General features: G+C 46.0%; 1 protein-coding gene across 3 annotated transcripts in view; it reads left to right on the top strand.

Annotated features, from left to right (window-relative positions):
• LOC147427482 (immunoglobulin) overlaps nt 1–17,655 on the top strand; it is an 86,689-nt gene extending 69,034 nt beyond the window's left edge. For 2 of the 3 annotated variants that reach the window (XM_086497710.1, XM_086497712.1), the window contains exons 6-11: nt 15,332–15,587; nt 15,671–15,847; nt 15,937–16,040; nt 16,230–16,283; nt 16,363–16,446; nt 17,157–17,655. In XM_086497710.1, coding sequence (XP_086353836.1) covers nt 15,332–15,587; nt 15,671–15,847; nt 15,937–16,040; nt 16,230–16,283; nt 16,363–16,446; nt 17,157–17,570 — 1,089 coding nt within the window. In that variant the 3' untranslated portion in view covers nt 17,571–17,655. The remainder of the gene's footprint in view (nt 1–15,331; nt 15,588–15,670; nt 15,848–15,936; nt 16,041–16,229; nt 16,284–16,362; nt 16,447–17,156) is intronic. The other variant, XM_086497711.1, reaches the window with a different exon arrangement.
• The last annotated feature ends 1,270 nt before the right edge of the window (nt 17,656–18,925 follow it).

The following is an 18,925-nucleotide window of genomic DNA, read 5'->3' as shown; positions in this document are numbered from 1 at the left end:
CTCCTCTGTCACAAGACATGTCATCTGTGCCCAAACCTGCTCCCTGCATGCATCCTGCCGCTCTGACTGAGGCTCAGCCAACAGTAACTCACGGTAAAAGTCAGTAGCAACTGCACGCATATCCTCGGGCTCACAAGCAACTCACCCATCGGGCCTCCTCAACTGAATAACCTTGGCATGCGAGTGCCGAGGTCCCATTGTCTCAAAAAAGGCACGAGTCACTCTGTCACCCACTTGAGTCCACTGAGATGTGTAACATTTAATGGCCTAATAACTTGTGTGTAGCGGAAATGAGCATGAACATAGTGGGCATTTCATTAGAATAGATTCCTAATGAGAATTACAAGAGTGCTTGGGTGGAGAGAGCAACAAAAAGCATAACACCTAGTTAGATAGCATCGACAATACTTTCAAAAGAGAGAAATTAAGCTAATGACAACAGTTGAGGACCGGATTTGCATGGAGCCGGTCCCCCCTCCAAAAGGCTTTGTATTATGGTTTCTCCCATCAAGAGAGACATTGTACAATACAATTCTTTGTGTTCCTTCAAGACTAGCTAGTGCAATGAAGATGAAAGCTTCATGCACTAAGCAAAACACTTAGCAAACACAACTTGAATTATCCCCGTTCTCAGACCCAAGACCTCACACACCTTCGAAGATGGTGAGAGCTAGCAGGGTATGAGAGTAGATTGAGAGGAAGGAGTATCTTACGAGAAAGATGTACATCTCCTCACATAATCACTCATATTAGCATAGCTTAGCTTAGTAATTAGCTTGGTAGAGGAGATGAGCATGCATTGAAGCTTGGCTCTTGGTTGGATTTGCATCCACATGCCAAGAGAGTGTTGATGTAGGCTTCTATCTCACAAACTTGGAGTAGGTGATGAGCTCTCCATTAAAGCTTGGGAAGAGATAGTCTTCTTTGCTTCACACATGAGATTGTGTGAGTGTGTGTGTGTTAATGCCTTGCAAAAATCAGCCCCCTCTCTCTCTCTTGGGCGAGCCCTCTTGCTATTTGCTCTTGCTGAGCCCTCATTGGCTCTCCCCAAGTCAAGCCAATGACCATTAAGCAGCATAAGTGATAGCCTTCTGACATGTGTCCCCCTTTCCCCTTTTGTGAGAGCTTTAGGTAATTAAATAATTAAACTAAACTCTCATTGGACCCCTTTGCCTCCTGGCCAATAGGAATCAGGCAAGCCATTGGGCTCCTGAATGCTCATTGGACCCCTTGGGAGACTATCCAATAGTCTTCTAGGAGACTTAATTCTCATTGGTTTCTTTTATTAAATGTTTTTTAATTAATTAAACTAGATTTACTCTAGCTTAATTCTCATTGGTCCACTTCAAGGGTCATCCAATAGAAACTGGGCACACCTTGTGGGCATCTGGCCTAGGGAGTTGACATGTGTCCCTCATTCCCTTTGTGTAAAGGGAGCCTGTGTGTGTGTGTGTGTGTGACTTTCTCTCTCATCCCCTACCTTCAGGGCTCGCCCCCTCCCATGTAGGGATATGCAAAGACTTTTTTTACACACACAAAGCATCCAATTTCCCCTAGGTTTGACCTTTGGACACAACCTTTGAATTTTGGAACCTTAGCATTTTGGAAGTCTTAATGGGCTGAACCTTAGGGTCTTTTTAGCCCATTGTTGCACATGGCTCTTTTGCAGATGGTCCCCCCTTTGGATCCCTATTTTCCCTCCTTTGGATCCCTTCTGTGGCCGGTCTGCTAGCTTAACCAATATTCTAGCTTTTTCTCCCCTGGCACTTCCCCACATTAAATGATCAGTTTAATATGAGAAAATCATTTAGGAGAATTAGATATTGATTATTATGACAGATGCCTGTCGGTGAAAGGCAAACTCATGACGTCTCTCCTCTATGCTAGCAAGCTTCTGTCGAACCTGCTGTAACTGCTCCTCCAACCATGGACTGTCTGGATGCTGCTCTTGCATCCTCTGGAATGAAGCAATGCCTCGTCTGAGACGCTGCTCCGCCTCTCTCGCTGCAGCCCGGCGAGCCAGAGACTCCTGGAGAAAAAAGTGGCTAAGCTGAGCTAGGCCTGAGGCCACTCTGTCTGCAGGTGAAACCTGACTGTCCATGCCCTCTGTCCAGAGAGCCTCTACCCTCTCTCTGAGTGCTGAGTCCAACAAGACCCTCTCTGGGAAGTGAAGCATCGTGCTCCCACTCCTCTGTCTGTCTGCCACTATGAGGATCACTGGTGCATGGTCCAAGAAGGATGTCCCTGCGAGGATGCCCACTGATCCCCCCAAGTCACTGAAGTGGTCACTAGTGTAGAAGCGATCTATCCGCGATAGATTCACTCCTCCCACTCTGCAGTCCGATCTAGAGAAGGCAAGACTGTTTGGGGGCCTCACAAAACGAGAGTGCTGCCATGTATCCGAGACCCTCAAAGTCATACACAACCTCTCCCAAGCTGCTAACTCGACTCCATGCACAGTAGCATGGCTGCCACCAATCCTGTGAGAAGGGTCCTCCAACATGTTGAAGTCCCCTCCTATACACCAATGATCCGCCTGCGGCAAAGACTCAACAATCTGTGACCAAAACTCTGCACGAGCACTCGCCACATTGGGCGCATAGATGTTCAGGAAGCCCACAAGGCCACCCTGAACCTGCATAGTAATCCACTGAGCCCTGCTTGACACAATAATCCCTCTGCCCACAATGGCCTGCTGCAATGAGTCCGCAATAGTCATACATACCCCACCCTGGATGCCTCCAGGTCCAAAAGCAGCTGACCAAAAGGTATTATATCGTCCATGCAAAATCTGACCACATCACCGAATGCGGCTCTCACACAGATGGTGCTGCTGAAGCATAAGGAGATCAATTCGCAAACTTGGCCAATGGCCCCAATTCTCCAGCATATCTGTAACTCCAAGTTCTCCCATGTGGTGAGAGAACTCTAGGACCTGTGTATGCAACCATCCCACCACTGAGTCGAGGGACCACTTTGTCTCGGCCCTACCACAGAGGGGGAAGGAGAAACCAACTGCTGAGTCCAAGGCCTCTGTCCCCCTAGCGGCGAGGAACAAAACATGGACCCTGAAGCAGGCTGCCTCATGGTCTGCTGCGGAATCGCCGAGAAAACGAGTGAACCCGTAGTCGAAGAAGTCCCAGCGGCGTCAGATGTCAATGCTCGTCAGTCCACGAGGGATAGCTGCAAGGGAAGATGTCTGAATCTGCAAAGGGGACCGCAAGAAGGGCTGACCCTCTCTCGCTGGGCGACTCGTGGCAAAGGCGCTGCCAAGAGATCTCCTAGCCGCCGGAGAGGGACCTGTCTCCTGAGTCGCCTGTGAAACTGGAGCAGGAGGGGGGGGAGAAGGAGCTGGGGGGAGTGGAGGAGAAGAGGGGCGGGATTGGGCGACAAAGGTAGAGGGGCGAGGTGGAGAGGCGACGGGAGCAGAAGGCGGGGAGGATGAGGAAGAGGGAGGGAACTCTGGGGGGGGGGGGGGGGGGGGGGCTGGCGCAGGGATCTCCTCCTGCTCAAGAGGACCAAAGCGGTTCCCCGTGGGAACCCACTGCTGCTGAGTAGGCACCTGAGGGACACTCTAGAGTGCCAGGTTGACGCTGTGGCCCCTGGCGTCGTCGGCCACGGGCCTGCTGCCACCCCTCCTCCGTTGGAGCCCCAGGCTCGGAGGGTGGCTCTGCATGTGTGCACTGTGCTGCTGGCTGTGGTTGCGGGCTAGCCTTGGCAGGCTGGGGCTGAGGCTGTGGTGCAGGTCGCGGCCTCCTCCGCGGACAGGCCTTCGCTAGATGGCCCATCTGTCGGCAGATGAAGCACTGGTTCGGGAGGCCCGAGTACTCCATACTCTGTCTAAACCAACCCCCACTCACCTGAGGCAGAAGGATAACCTTCGGGAGCGTGTGGGTATCTCTGACCAAAACTCGAACTGAGGGGATGCCTGCCACCTTGGCAGCTACTGATGCTACCGTACGAGGTGTCTCCAGGACAGTCCCAATGGCGGAGCCAATCCTAGAAAGAAGTGGTAAGTACTCTCTCCGTAAACCCGGAAAGCAGACTGAGATGGGGATGTCTGCCTCCTCTACTAGAACATCCGAAGCCGGGTCAAAACCATGTCGCCATTGTCGAAAGTGGGCGCGTGATGCTCGGATGGCCAGTGGACTCATAGCTATGACCTTGGGCGCCATCTTGGAGGTCTCAAACTCGATCTGATAGTAACCCCGTCCGAGAATCTGGACATCCAAGATCTTGCCCACCTCTGCGAGAAGGTGGGCTTGGAGAAGGTCTCACAGCTCTCCTCTGCTAGGTCGGGTGCCGAGAATCTTGCAGATGACCGAAGTCGCCTGCAATCGCTCTACCTTTGCGCCAAGGCTCACTTGCTCTGTCGGCGAGAGAGCAAGTCGAATGGTGGGCTCAGCGGGGTCGGGCAAGGGGGCTTCTGACGAGTCCCTCTGTGGCGAAGCTGGAGCCTCCATCTGTGTCTACTGCTGTGGCGTGAGAAGAGGGCGACGGGAGGATGCTGCAATGAGGCGCACTAAGCATTGCCCCAATGACTGACGCAGTGCTGGAGGGGCCAAATTGCAAGGAGCTCACTTGGCGGAGAAAAAAACACACCGGGCGGGGGGAGGGGGGGGGGGGGGGGGGGGGGCGCTAAAGCATTAGCGCTGGCAGCAGCGTGAGGGAATGGCGGGGGCGGCAACGGCGGGCAGTCAACGCGGGCGAGCGGACAGGGAAGGCAATGGCGGGCAGGAGGCAGCGGGGCAAGGCAGCGGGTGTGTGGATAGCGAGCAGCGTTGGGGGGGGGGTGGGAGCGATGGCGCAACGAGGGGGGCAGCTGCAACAAGCGCAGGTTCTTGGCATCTTTGCTTTTTCCTAACAAGCATGATGATTTGGATGACAAAGATAATCATGATGATTTGAATGATATTGCTAAGCATGATGATTTGGATGACAATGACAAGCATGATCATTTGCATGATCAAGATGTGATTTCTCACGAGCATGATGATTTGCCTGATCAAGATGTGATTTCTCACAAGCATGATGAGTTGCATGAAGATGATGTGATTGTTCACAAGGATGATGTGTTAGTGGATGCTTTTTCTAGCGAAGCTAACCTTGTTGTAGATTCGATCAATCACGAAGAATCAATCTTGGCTTTCTAGTCGAGGTCCACAGATCCCCCACAAGAAGATTCGATAGATCCTGAAGAACCGATCTTGGATCTCGAGCCTAGGTCCAAAGAACCATTACAGGAAGTATTATGTGTTCGCATGATTGATATGCACGCATTGTTCGAGTGTTTCATTCGTGATGGTTTCCTGTATTTTAGTCAGCGTCTTTATGTGATCCCTTTTCCTAGGCATGACATATTGTACGTTGAGCATGTTTCACTCATGAATGAGCACGAATGTATGCGGATTTTTCATGAAAAGCTGAAAAGTATGCATTCAAGGACGTCACATTACATGTCTCTTCCTTGGCATGACACGTTTGTAGAAAGAGCACATGAAAGTATGAGCACCAAGCATGGGCATTTCCGTTGTGAATTGTCACAGTTGCTTGCTTTAGATCAAAAGAGAGATTCGATCTCATTGTTTGCGTGTAAGTGGTGAACGGTTTGGCATTCCGTCTATTGGTTCATTTACATTGCATGCAGAGTCTTTAGAGAAGACGAGATTTTTTCACTCACTTTACATGGAATGGGTATGTTCATGTTTTTGTGTTGGAAATGGTTTTCAGCCATGGAGATTCTTGAAGAAGGAAGAAGCACGACTCTAGACGAAGTTGAAGCATCGAAGGAGCCACAGAAGACTTTGTCGCTTTCGGCGCGGCCCAAAGAAGCAAGCATTGCAGACCTTTATGAAGTTCAAGTACCGTACGACCCACACATTAGACTGGGCCGGCGAAGAGTCCCTTCCAGGGATTTCGGATGCTATTGGCGATCTCCCTCGGCGCCATACAGTTCGGTACCAATACCTCACTTTGAAAAGGAGGGGATGTCACGTGACACATCCAACCCTATGTGTCCGTGGACAAGCTACAACATGATCAAGGTTCAACAAGTCCAGTCAGTCTAGATTAGAAGTGATCTGGTTATTTTGTGAGTCTATTCGTAGACCGTGCATGCCCAGTCACTTAGTATAGATGCATATCCTCTAGTTGCACACAGCATGATCATCAGTATTTCCATCAGAATCCATTAGAATCAATTAGGGGATTTTTCCAGTGATTTTAGCCTATTTTCCCTATTTTTGACATTTTTCACTTATTAATTTAAGTGACTTTCCAACAAAAGAAGGTAGGGCAATTTGGGTAAGAAAATATATAAGCAAACCAAAGTTAGCACTCTTTGGCAGATGAGCAAGGAGCACAACAGGCCTTTGGCAACAGGTACTCCCCTCTCGCAGCAGACTCTCCAAGCTTTCCTTGGCGACCCCATCAGCCCTGGTGTTTTGCTCATCGCCAGGCCCCCATCTTGCTTGGCGTTTTCAGCAAGCTTCTGGACCGCGTTACTTCCCCAACACCTAGCGTTTTTCACCATCGCTATAGGCTGCCGCAACCAGCGTTTTTATCATCAACAGAGGCTGCATTTACCCAGCGTTCATTCGCAGCAGACCAATCAGCGTTTTTCAGCATCAAGTTCAGCAGCGTTTTCAGCCATAAACCACTGCAGACATCAGCATTTTGACAAGCAATTTCAGCCTCCCAAAAAACGCAGCCAAATCTGCGTTTTTCAGCTGTCCCGAACAGCCCCAAATTTTTAGCAGATAGCGTTTTTGAACGGCCGTAAAAAGCTTGCAGATTTCAGCCCGTAGGTCAGTGTCGCCATTCCCGTCGTCGTCACCGACATAGCCTCGAGTTGCATCAGTCCATGCATCATCATTGTACCCATTTGTGCAATCATAAGTAGACCTCTCTCGCCGACGAGAGTGGGGCCTTCGGAGGAGGGTTTTACAATGTCTCTGGTGTCGTATCTCTCTTCTCTCTATCTCTCAGTCTCATACACTTGCACGCACAGTGTCCACTCACCTTGTTCGTGATCATAGCACTCTCCATTAAGAACGGAAGGCTCTCCCTTCCATAAGAACTAAAAGGAACCTTGAGCAAATATGGATCACTCATCTTGAGAAAGTACAACATTCATTCCGTTGCACCTTACACAATCGCTCTCCGAATCGTGCGTTAGATAATGGCATCCTTGAAGAGGTTTGGTTTGGCAAACCGGCTTCATATGACCATTTGCAAGTCTGTGGTTGCGAGGCTTTTGTGCATGTACCTGCTGATCAGAGGACCAAACTTGACATGAAATCTATCAAGGGCATCTTCATGGGATATGGAGATGAGGGAGATGGGTTACCGAGTTTGGATACCTCAGTACAGGAAGATAATACGCAGCCGAGATGTAGTTTTTAATGAGGTTAAGTTGCTGAAAAATGCTGCACATGTAGACATTGACAAGAAGAAGGTTAAGTTTCAGCATAATCAGCCAGCCATAAAGCCACCTTTGGCTGAAAATTTGATCCCTTTTAATGCTGAAAATGAGCAGCAACCCATTGTGCAATAGCCAGAAGAGAATGGACAACAAATAGAGGCGCAAAATGGGATTATACCACATGACCAACATGCTGAAAATGAATTACAGCAGCGAGGTAATGCTGAAAATCAGCCGCCAATTGATGGTGTGCACATTCCAGACGATGTAGATCCATTGCTAGTCAATGCAGATCATTGGGTGAGAAGGTCTACACGTGTTAGAAGGCAACCAGAGAGGTTCCAGCCATCTATGGATTGCATTTTGTTGACAGATGAGAGGGAGCCTCTTACATTCAAAGAGGCCCAGTCTTGTGAAGACAAAAGTAAGTGGGAGCTTGCTATGAAATCTGAGATGCAATCACTGTATGCAAAGAATACATGGGAGCTTGTGCCTTTGCCCAAAGGTAGGAAAGCTATTTCTAATAAGTGGGTTTATAAGGTGAAATGTGTAGATGACAAACCCAAGTACAAAGCGCGTTTGGTTGCGAAGGGTTATGCACAGAAGGAAGGTGTAGACTTCCAAGAGATCTTGTCACTTGTGGTGGAGATGACTACGCTCCGTATTTTGTTTGTTTTATGTGCTCTCTTGGATTTGGAGTTGGATCAAATGGATGTAATCACTGCTTTCTTACATGGTGACTTGGATGAGGAGCTGTACATGCAGCAGCTTGAGGGCTTTGTCATTTCAGGGAAAGAGCATTTGGTATGCACATTGAAACGCAGCTTGTATAAGCTAAAACAAGTCCCTAAACAGTGGTACAAGAGGCTTGATACTTTTATGCTTAACCATGGGTTCAAACGTAGTCATGCAGATCACTGCCTTTATACTAAAAAGGCTCCTGATGGTAGTCTTATTGTGCTTGTTCTATATACGGATGATATGTTGATGCTTGTATAAGCTAAAACAAGTCCCTAAACAGTGGTACAAGAGGCTTGATACTTTTATGCTTAACCATGGGTTCAAACGTAGTCATGCTGATCACTGCCTTTATACTAAAAAGGCTCTGATGGTAGTCTTATTGTGCTTGTTCTATATATGGATGATATGTTGATTGCAGGCAAGCATTAGGAAACTTTGAATGCTTTGAAAAAGGAGCTAAATTCAGCTTTCTTTATAAAAGATTTGGGTGCAGCTGAACATAAGTTGGGTATGGGCATTGCAAGGGATAGAAAGAAGCGTCTTTTATTCCTTTCCCAAGACAAGTACATCAAGAAAGTGCTTGAGAAATTTATTATGGTTGCTGCTAAGCCTCTTGGTGTGCCTTTACCACCATACACACAAATCTTAGCAAGCATGATTGCCCAAAAGATGATGCAGTTGCCAATGCTATGAAAGGTATTCCTTATGCATCAGACTGTGGTCCTTTGATGTATGCCATGGTTGCTACACAACCGGACATTGCTTATGCAGTGGGAGTTGTTAGCAGGTTTGTGTTTAATCATGGCAAACCACATTGGGAAGCAGTGAAGAGCTTTTTTAGGTACTTGAAAGGTACATAGGGTACATGCATATGTTACGGAAAGGATACATTTTCAGTGCGGGGATTTTGTGATTTAGACATGGCAGGAGATCTTGACACTTGGAAGTCTACCAGTGGTTATGTCTTTACATTGGCTGGGGGAGCTATTTCTTGGTGTTCAAGATTGCAGAAGGTTGTTGCATTGAGCACTACAAAGGCTGAATATATTTCAGTCACAGAGGCTTCCAAAGAAGCCATTTGGCTTGGCCGTCTTGTGAGGATTTTTGGTTTTCTAGTACATGCTCTAGTGCTTGGTTGTGATAATCAGAGTGCTGTATGTCTGGCTAAGAATGCCATGTTCCATTCTCGTACCCAACACATATATGTGCGGTACCATTTGATACGACAGGTATTGGATGATGGCCTTGTCACACTGACAAAGGTCAGAACACATGATAACCCTGCAGATGTTCTCACTAAGTGTCTTGCTAAGAAACAACATCAGCATTGCTTACACTTAGTGGGAGTTACTTAAACTTTAAAGGTACCACATTGGGTCTAAGTGGGAGGTTGTTGGGTCTAAAGGTCCTATGGCCACCTTTATTGTATATTTTATACATTCTTATTCTTTGGGTGTGAACCACCCCCAGGGTCACTTAAGTGACCCTTATATTTGTACCCTCACAATAATAAAACGTAACATTGAGAAGTGTGCCAAATAGCACACGCAAAAACCTGCGCATCATTCTCTGTGTGTGTGTGTGCGCGCGCGCGTGCGCGCGCAACTCGTGCCTCCATCACCTGCACTCAAAAGGCCTCATGCTTTGTTCAAGTACAACGGCTGTGTCTCTACTCTGCATCTGCTCTCGTTAGAATGCTCGAAGAGAGAGCCCACAATTCATATAGAAAGGCCCTAGGCCCATCAAAAGGAATACACATGAGAAGCATTGAATCTAAAAGCATCTGGTCTCCAAAAGTTGGCGTTGAAAATCAACGAGTGCAAAATAAGGAAATCAGTACATCTGCCACGTCAGCACCTTGTTAGCGCAATTTACCGGCGTCTGCACACTGCCACGTAAGCATGTCAATGCGAATTGAAGGTCCGTACGGCTTGCCACATCATCAGCACGCTACACAATTCCTATTTTATGGGTGTGTGCGCTTTACTTTAGGCCCCGTTGGATGGGGTACCATAAGTTTGGAAGACTTTTAATTACTGGCCACTCGGTGAGGATCTATAAGTTGGTGAGAAACTTACTCTCCTTCTGCTGTTTCTAGGGTTTAGGCCCTTCGGTCGGAATCTGCAGGTTGGCTAGGGTTAGGGCTCCTTGGAGCCCGGACCCATTAGGTCTTCAGTGGCTTGACACGTTAGCAATTTGTGTCATCCCCCCTTCTTGAAAGAAGAGTAATCATCTGCGATTACATTGTATCTACAAAACAACTCAAGTTTGCACAAAAATATCCAAGAGTCATTCTGAGGGACATACTGTTTTCTATGAACTTATGGGACCCTATCTGATGGGGCCTAAGGGACACAAGGAATATAATGAACTTGTGTGAAGGCTGATGGCGTGGCAGCTTTACGGACGCTCGCGAATCGCGTTGATGACGTGGCAATTGTATGGACACCCGCGTTTTATGCTACTGATGTGGCAGGTCGTACGGACTTCCGCAAAACGCATTGGCAGCTTTAGCGCTAGCTTTTGGGTGTTAATGCTTTTGAGGAAAGTACTTTTGAGGCTCTGCTTTTGGGCATCCCTTATAATGTTTATAAGAGCCCATGGGGCCTCACTCTACAGAGTATCTGGCCGCAGAGTATGAGAGCAGAGGACCCTCGGGAGTTGTACTTTGTAATGAGCAATAATAAAGAAATACCGAAAGGGGCGCCAATCTTTGAGGCCAGTGCTTTGTGGGCGCGGAACTCTGCCGTGCTCTCTCTCTCTCTCTCTCTCTCTCTCTCTCTCTCTCTCTTAAAGTTTAGTGATTTTGCAGTTTTTGTTCGTGTTGCTATTGATTTCGCGCTTGGAGTGTCCAAGCTTGTAACACCGCACTTATCTGTAACGGGTGTTCAGTTGCACTTAAATTATATACCCGGGCAATCTCACCCAATTAGAAATGTTCAGTGGTTGACACATCACAATGCAACACAAATGCTCACATATGCATGTTACAAGACACAACAAATAGCGCCGCTGAGCACTCCCTTCAGACAAATGGTCTTAGGCATGAAGCTACTCAACGATTACCTCCTTACTCCCTCGACATATAACATGAAAAGGTCCGAGCCATGAGCTTAGTGGATTGATACAACCAAACGCTCCCCAGGCTGCAGCCTGCATTGCGTGGAGGTTCCGAGCATACAACTGAATGTTCGCTAGACACCCGGTCTACATCATTGAGAGGTTTTCCAGCATACAACTAACGCTCCCTAGACACCCAGTCTGCGTCGTTCAGAGGTTTTCCATCAATCAAAAACACTCCTCCCAGGACTACAAATCATTGAAACCGGCATCAAAACCAGAATCAGACATTTGTCAAGTCGGCACCAAGATAGGTTTAGAATAGATACAATCCATTTCAAACAAATTCCAAATAGTGCTTTCTCAAACAAAGTTCAAAAAATATCTAAATACAAAGCAATTATAAAATTCATTCAGGGTTGTTCGGACAGTGAAACTTTGAGGACGATCGGCTCGTCCTTCTGTGTCAAGGTGATCGTTTGGTTCTGGATGTGGAGTGTTGCATCATTCTTATCGTGCCAAGGCATGCCCAAGAGAGTGTCGCAATTGCCCAACTTCATGATGTGAATATGTGGTTTTCCTTGGTATCCCTGGATGGTCACCGCGAGAGCACCAATGAGCGGTACCACCTTTTGAGTTTGCCCAGTGGCTAGCTTGGCCTTAAGTTCTCCACCATGTGAATCATAGAATCATAGTCAAAATCCATCTGCTTGAGGAAGTCGGGATGGATGAAATTTTCGGTAGCTTTCGGGTCAAAGAAGATTAGGGCCTTCAACCTGTTAATTTGTCCATAAGCTCTGCATAATTCATTAGGACTTTTGAGATTAACGCCATAAATATTCGACACAAGTCCATGGCAAGTATAGCTTTCTTATCGGGAGGGGTTCTGCGGGTCTATCTGCTCTTGGAGCGGGAGATTGCTCTGAGGATGTATCTGTTCTTTGAGGACATGAATTGTAAGTATGCTCTGTCTGAAATAATTCAAAGCATCGGCCTTCTTATAATAGGGTTTCTCGTCGACACTGTGTTAAACGAGGCCTTCGAGGTTGATTTTCACGTGAGTCCCAGGGGTTTTTTCGTTGTTGCGGAGAGTTCTAATTGCTTGCCGGAGTTTCGTCTGTAGTAAATTCTAGCGTCCCTTTCATAAGCTTGTAGTCGACCGCAACATGGTCCATAAGCTCTTGCATTGTGGATACTTGTATAGAAAGACAGTATTCCTGTGGTAGTCCAATAGTATATCACTTGCATTGGTCCTTGACTTGAAGAAAGACATCGAAAGGTAGACGTCGAGAAACCTTTGGTTGTAGTCTTCCATGGTCTCCGTGGCAAGCATTTTCAAGTTTCCCCATTCGGACAAAATTTGGACTTCGAACAAGGAGGTCATATAACTTCGTGTAAAAATAGTCTCAAAAGCTTGCCAAGTCCTCGGGGCATGCGGTTGGGTCGCAATTGAACTCCACCATTGCATAACATTATCTTGAGAAATCCCTTGGCTCGAGAAATCTTTTATTCTTCTGTATAATTTCCCAAAGCATGGATGTTGTCGAATTGTTGGAGGAACTGCAAGGCTTTCTTCCGATCTTTCACTCCAAGAAAAGTGAAAATTTCTACTGCCGGCCCGCCATCAAATCCTTTTGTTGATTAAGTCAAACCCTAGATGTGGATAGTAGGGATATCCGTATGGGCTCCAGCCATTGTATCCAGGTGGCGGTGGTGGTGGCAATGGCGGTTGCGCTGGATCAAGGTCAGACGGCTGTACCATGTTCAGGAAAACTCCCCCAAGTGGAACAAAAGGGTGAGTAGATTGTTGGTTGAAAGCTCTTGTACTTTCTGGTGCCGGAGGAGGTGGTACCACCTGGGGCATCATAGGGGGCAACATGTAGTTTAGGAATTGTTGAAAACTTTGCGGCATCGGGAGATTCTGCTGAGGATGCTACAAAAGTATGTCGCGAAGCTCTCAAGAAGAAAGTGCAGATACTCCATAGAATCCAAGAACGCCATTTTGCTATGTCTGTTCTTGGTAGGACCGGTATGCTTTCAAAGAAGCACACGACCGAGGCTCCGATACCACTGTAACGGGAGGGCACCACGTGCCAATGGCAAAGAACAGATTGAGCACTTAAGACGCTTCAAAACAACTGAGCTGAAAGAGATGCACGGCACACAAGACACCGATTGGCGGAGTTCCACCCCCAAGAGAGCACTGGCCCCAAACCGTTGTGCCCCTTTCGGTATTTCTTTATATTGCTTCAACACAGGACCGGCCGTGGCTCTGCTCTGCATTTGCTCTTGCTAGAATGCCAAAGAGAGAGCTCACAGTTCATATATAAAGGCCCTAGGCCCATCAAAAGTAGTACACATGAAAAGCATGGAATCTAAAAGCATCTGGTCTCCAAAAGCTGGCGTTGAAAAACAGCCAGCGCAAAATATGAAAATCTGTACACCTGCCACATCAGCACCCTGTCAGCGCAACTTACGGTCGTCCGTTCACTGTCATGTTAGCACGCCAACACGAACTGCAAACAGTTTGTACAGCCTGCCATGTCATCAGCTGCTTGCACAATCCCTATTTTGTGGGTTTGTGTGCTTTACTTTAGGCCCGGTCGGATGGGGTACCATAAGTTTGGAAGACTTTTGATTACTGGGCCACTCTGCGAGGATCTCTAAGTTGGTGAGAAACTTACTCTTCTTCTTCTGCCAGCCAACCTGCAGATTCCGAACGAGGGGCCTAAACCCTAGAAGCAAATTAGAATTCTTCGATTTTCTGTAAAGAATCAGTAAAAGAATGTTATATTTATGGATTTTGGTGGAAATCAACAGAGAGATTCACAGAATTTTTGGTGTTTCTGTAAAATAAGAAACACATCAACTGGAAATTCTTCGTTTGATAAAAATCTGATTTTCATCAGAATTTCAGAAAAAAATCCAAGATTTATCACCCGCACAATTACTTATGAGAAGAAAAATCATTAAAGAAGTTATTTTCATCAATAGGTACATGAAAATTAACATTGTTCGACTCCAAGTCCACTGTGTAGCCAAGCTGGCTATGATACCATGAAACGAATAGAAGAGGATCTCCTGGTTACCTGGACCGACAAACCATCTGACTATAGCCACCATCCGGCAGAAACCCCTAGCAGAGGCCAGTGTCTTGAGGACGTAGGTGTGCGCTTGTAAGACCGAGAGTCCCTTACCACTTGACCTCGCCTCCTCGAGGTGATCTCGCGCTCCTAGCTCTCCGGCTAACCGTTGGCACTCTACCACTGGTTGTCGTCCCCTACATATGAGGCCTTGGCCTCCTTTTATAAAAGTGACTGGCCCAACTGGCCGGGTGCACACTACGTCCTAGACATTGGACACCCATCCCCTGTGATGGGGACATAACAGCTGCCAAGTATAACGTTGCTTAATAGAGAAGATGGTCTTGTGCTTCGTCTTCTTACCTGTGCCAGTGTCTTCATCTTTTTATTGAACATTCTGACAGCATTGACAGGCCTGTGCACAGTGAGAGGTCTAAGGTCAAGCTTCATTCTCTCGTTGTGCTATTTCTGTAAGTCTCTTACTTACATTTTCCTCGAAAGGAGTTTGGGCTTTTCCTGGATTCACCTAGGTATATTCTATCTGGGATTGTCTCCTTTCTTTAGGTCATGAATGCTAGGTGTTTATCTTTATTAGCCATCTTTTCTGTGAACGTGGCTCACTCATAATGGTTGCATGCTCTCTTGTAGCAATTTGTTTCCAAAGATGTGATTGATTCTGGCTGCTCTGCACTCCTCTTTTCTCTACTTCTACTCAGAGTGCCTTTGAGTCTGTCTTTTGAACCAGGGAAGGGAAATGTGATTGTCTTTCTTTGACCCAAGTGCTGGTCTGTGTCTAAGGTTGTGTTGGACAGTAGAACGGTGGTTCAAGTTTGTTAGAAAAGCCCTGTTGTTTGCTGAGCAATAGAATAAGAAGGCTTCCTAGAGGCTGCATAAACAAAGTTTCAAAATATCATACAGTTAAATGCAATGCAACATTAAGCCATTTCCTAATTGTATCAGCAAAGCCAATATAAAATTTTGGTTTTATGCGTAAAAGAGTTGATGGCAGTCTGTGCTTGTGCAGGCAAGAGCTTCTGATGTGCTTTCTGAAATTGAAGATGAGGATGCCAGTCAGAGCACGGAGAGTTTGTTCCAGAGTCCAGACAAAGGGACCTTGATGATGTCCTTTGAGAAGGGCATCCAGCTTCAATCACCTGCAGCAACTCCACGAGCAGTCTTCAAAGATTCTTCGTTTCGGACTGCTGTTCCTGGATCTGGCTTTTCAAGGAAGCCGGCAATGCTGAGGGTGTCTTCATTTGCATCGGCAGATGGAGCAGAAGGTACATTACTCTTGTTCGTTAAGGTTGAGTGCAATTATTAGAGATGCATGGTGGCTCCTTCAAGAAATGCTTGCTATTAGCAGGTTTCCTATCTCACGATTGCGTCAGTTCTGATGATAGAGCCTCATGCACAGGAAAGGGTTTTTCGGATGAATTGCCAAGAAGCAACCACAGGCTGGCCGAGAATGATGCCCATGACCATTATGTTAACAGAAACCATGAGCATGAGTTCAATGGCCCATTGCCCCGATCACCATCTGGTATATAAACTTCTTAATTTGTGAATCATCTTCATTTCATACTTAGAATGGCAGAACATGATGGCCTTGGGTACTCCTTATGCTCCCAGGAACTTATGCACGAGGCAGGTCCTACAATATTAGATTCGATGATCAAGTCTTAGCACGTTTTTCTCCGAGAAATCCTGATTCAACATATTACTTTGGAGATGTGGTAAACTTTAAGCTTTCAAGCCTTGTTTTGACAACCACTTTTTGAGATTTATGGAGACTTTGTCTGTGAAACCGTTTTCTAGTCTGTAGTTTAGGCTGATGAGTCGGACATTATTTCAGGTTGTAAGGTTGCACTGCTCTTTGAAAATTCAATTACATTAGCTAATTGACCTTTTCTATGGTTTTGCAGGTTGGTGGAGTTTTGAGTTTTTTCCACGACGAAGGCTCTAGGCGGTGCTTAGAGGTGTGGAACGTTTTGACAGCATGATCATAATGTTTTGAGCACAATATCTTGTAAGTATGTAATGAGCCATGTGCTGCAGATCTCAGCGGTGCTTGAGACACGTGAAATGCTGAATCCTTCTTTCATTCATCCCTCTCGCAAAAATTCTCCAGTAATAACGAAGGTAACATTTCTTATTTTGCTGCATGGTTCAAAGCATGTCGTAGAGCTGTAGCTATTGTCCAAGCCATGCACAACAAGGTGATGGACGTGAGTATCGTAGTTCAGTTTGTTCGACGTATCTCCATTTAGTCGATCCTTTATTCTAGAAATCAAGAAGTTGAAACTTTGCTAGAAATTTAGGAATCGAGACTTCGAAATTTGTCTCATGTCCTCGGTGTTGATGATCTAAAAGTTAATTTTTACAATTTGGGGATAAAAATAGAGCAATTTCCTTGTAGGGAGCCTTTTTAATATATTTTATACATTTCTCGTGTTGCATTTTAGTTTTTTTTTTTAGTTTTTATTAAAATGTGACGCACATTTAAATCAACTGGCACCAGCGACTTTTCCCCTTAAAATCTTAATTTGTGGAAGTCTTCTAGCCTTTCTCTGACTTTTCCATTAGAGCGAAGGTTCATATCATTCTGACAGTATTAAGGGTTATATAATAGTGTAGTAGAAAAGGGTTGAAAGCACACAAAAATGACGAAGTGAACAGAAGGTAGAGGGTAGCTAAGCTTATTAGATAGTGAAGAAGAGCACCTCAATTGAAATACTATATTTCTGTTGCGTCTTAACATTCGTTCTAATTTGGACTTGTATATAGTTTTCTGGTTTCATTTAATGAATATTTGCAAGTCATCCTCCGTAGCGCTCTTTTTTGAATTGTAGGTTCAAGCAGAGTTCCATGAAGCTGTAGCGGACATGCTTCAAACACATTTTGTCTTCTCCATTCCATTCGATGGCCCTCCGTCTTTCACGACATCTCAAGTCTCCTTGCAGTGGGTTTTGAGGTTTGAATTTGTTACCACGGCTCGCGATATCGATTGGTCACAATATGAGCATCCATTACTCATTGACGACCGTGATAAAGGTGAGTGGTCAATACCCATTCTTGTCCATGCTCCCTTGCCAAAGACTCAGAAAGCCAAAGTGAGAAGAGAGAGACCATCATCTCCTAGGAGGGATTCATGGGGTGAGGCAGCGGGTGTGGCTGGTAAAATCCCGCCTCTTTCATTACCCCCTTCGAATGATAAGCTATTATGTAGAGAGCAACTGGCTTCTAGCTCTTTTGATTCGATATAGTCTGTGGTCACTCATTCTTGTAAAAACCTAATTGTACGATATTTTTCAGAGAAAGAAATGATGGCAGCAGCTTTGCCTTCGCACTGCATAGTATTAACCCCCCCCCCCCCCCCCCGGCGTGCGCGCGCGTGTGTGTGTGTGTTTGGGGGGGGGGGGGGGGGGGAATTGTGAAGGGAAAGTGCTTGAAAAATAGGACAGCTCAGATTTTGTGTAATGCAACAAGAGCAATATGATAATGCATGCATAGGCCTAATTTTCCAAGTCCATTGGAGAAGGATAGTTTGCCATGCATATCAGTCCAGTCATTCACAACAAGCACATGCTTTTGAGCCAGAAAGTAGGCTTGCAAGGCTCCTTTTCATGCAAAGCTGTGGCAATATTGGGACTACAACCTATGCTATCAAGCTTTAGAGGTCTCCTTGAGTTTATCTATCATTCCACAGAATAGTAAGCTGAAAGCTCAGGTAATACATTCACATGAGTTGAATCCCCTCCCCCTCATAGTAAGCTGAAATCCCCTCCCATGGAATCCCCTCCCACCTCATAGTAAGCTGAAAGCTCAGGTAATACATTGGAATCCCCTCCCCCTCATAGTAAGCTGAAAGCTCAGGTAATACATTCACATGAGTTGGCACTCTTTCGTGCTACAAATGGACCTTCTCTCTAATAATAGTTGGAATGGCCCATGAAGACTTCAACATCCTATATGCTAGCGGGCTTGTGCAAGTTGACAATGATAGAGATTATATTGAGGGCAACATGGCAGTTCCATGTTTTAACCAGGGTTTTGACATGATGTGGCAGAGAAATCTGCTATGTCATACCATAAACTTGCATTTCTCGCAGTTTGTATAGATGTAACATTGAATAAGACCAATATCAGATGGTTGTTGTGCTCCTTTTGCACTTGGGAGTGCGCTTAGAGATTTTTTATAAACACTTCCAAGAAATCCCAAAGGTATTTCCTAAAGGTAGTTGTGCTAAGAAGTGGTAGGAGCATTGGTCAATTCAAAGGGCATGACTCGATAAGCAAAGATTTCCCACTCAGTCAAAAATGCCATCTTGTGTTGGTCTTGTGGGGCTATTCTCACCTGGTTGTAGATTAAAAAAACCATAAAGTTAGGTCAATAGCTATCCATACCATTTTTGGTGGTTCTTGTAGTCCTGTTAGATTCCTGTTTGGCATTTTCACGCTCTTTTGTAAGATTCCCCCACTAACCGGCTCTCGTTTAGGTTTCTCTATGACAAGTTTCCTACCTTGCATAGTATATCACTTGAAATGAGCAGGTAGATCACGATTTTATTCTCCTTCACTTGTGGTTCTCTGAGCCAATTCTTCCCAGATTGTAGTCTTG

This window comes from Adiantum capillus-veneris, chromosome 23 (genome assembly GCF_014529385.1).
Source record: "Adiantum capillus-veneris isolate H3 chromosome 23, ASM1452938v2, whole genome shotgun sequence".
Lineage (NCBI taxonomy): Eukaryota > Viridiplantae > Streptophyta > Polypodiopsida > Polypodiales > Pteridaceae > Adiantum > Adiantum capillus-veneris.
The sequence above is the reverse complement of the archived record's forward strand: the minus strand, read 5'-3'. Positions and strand labels throughout refer to the sequence as shown.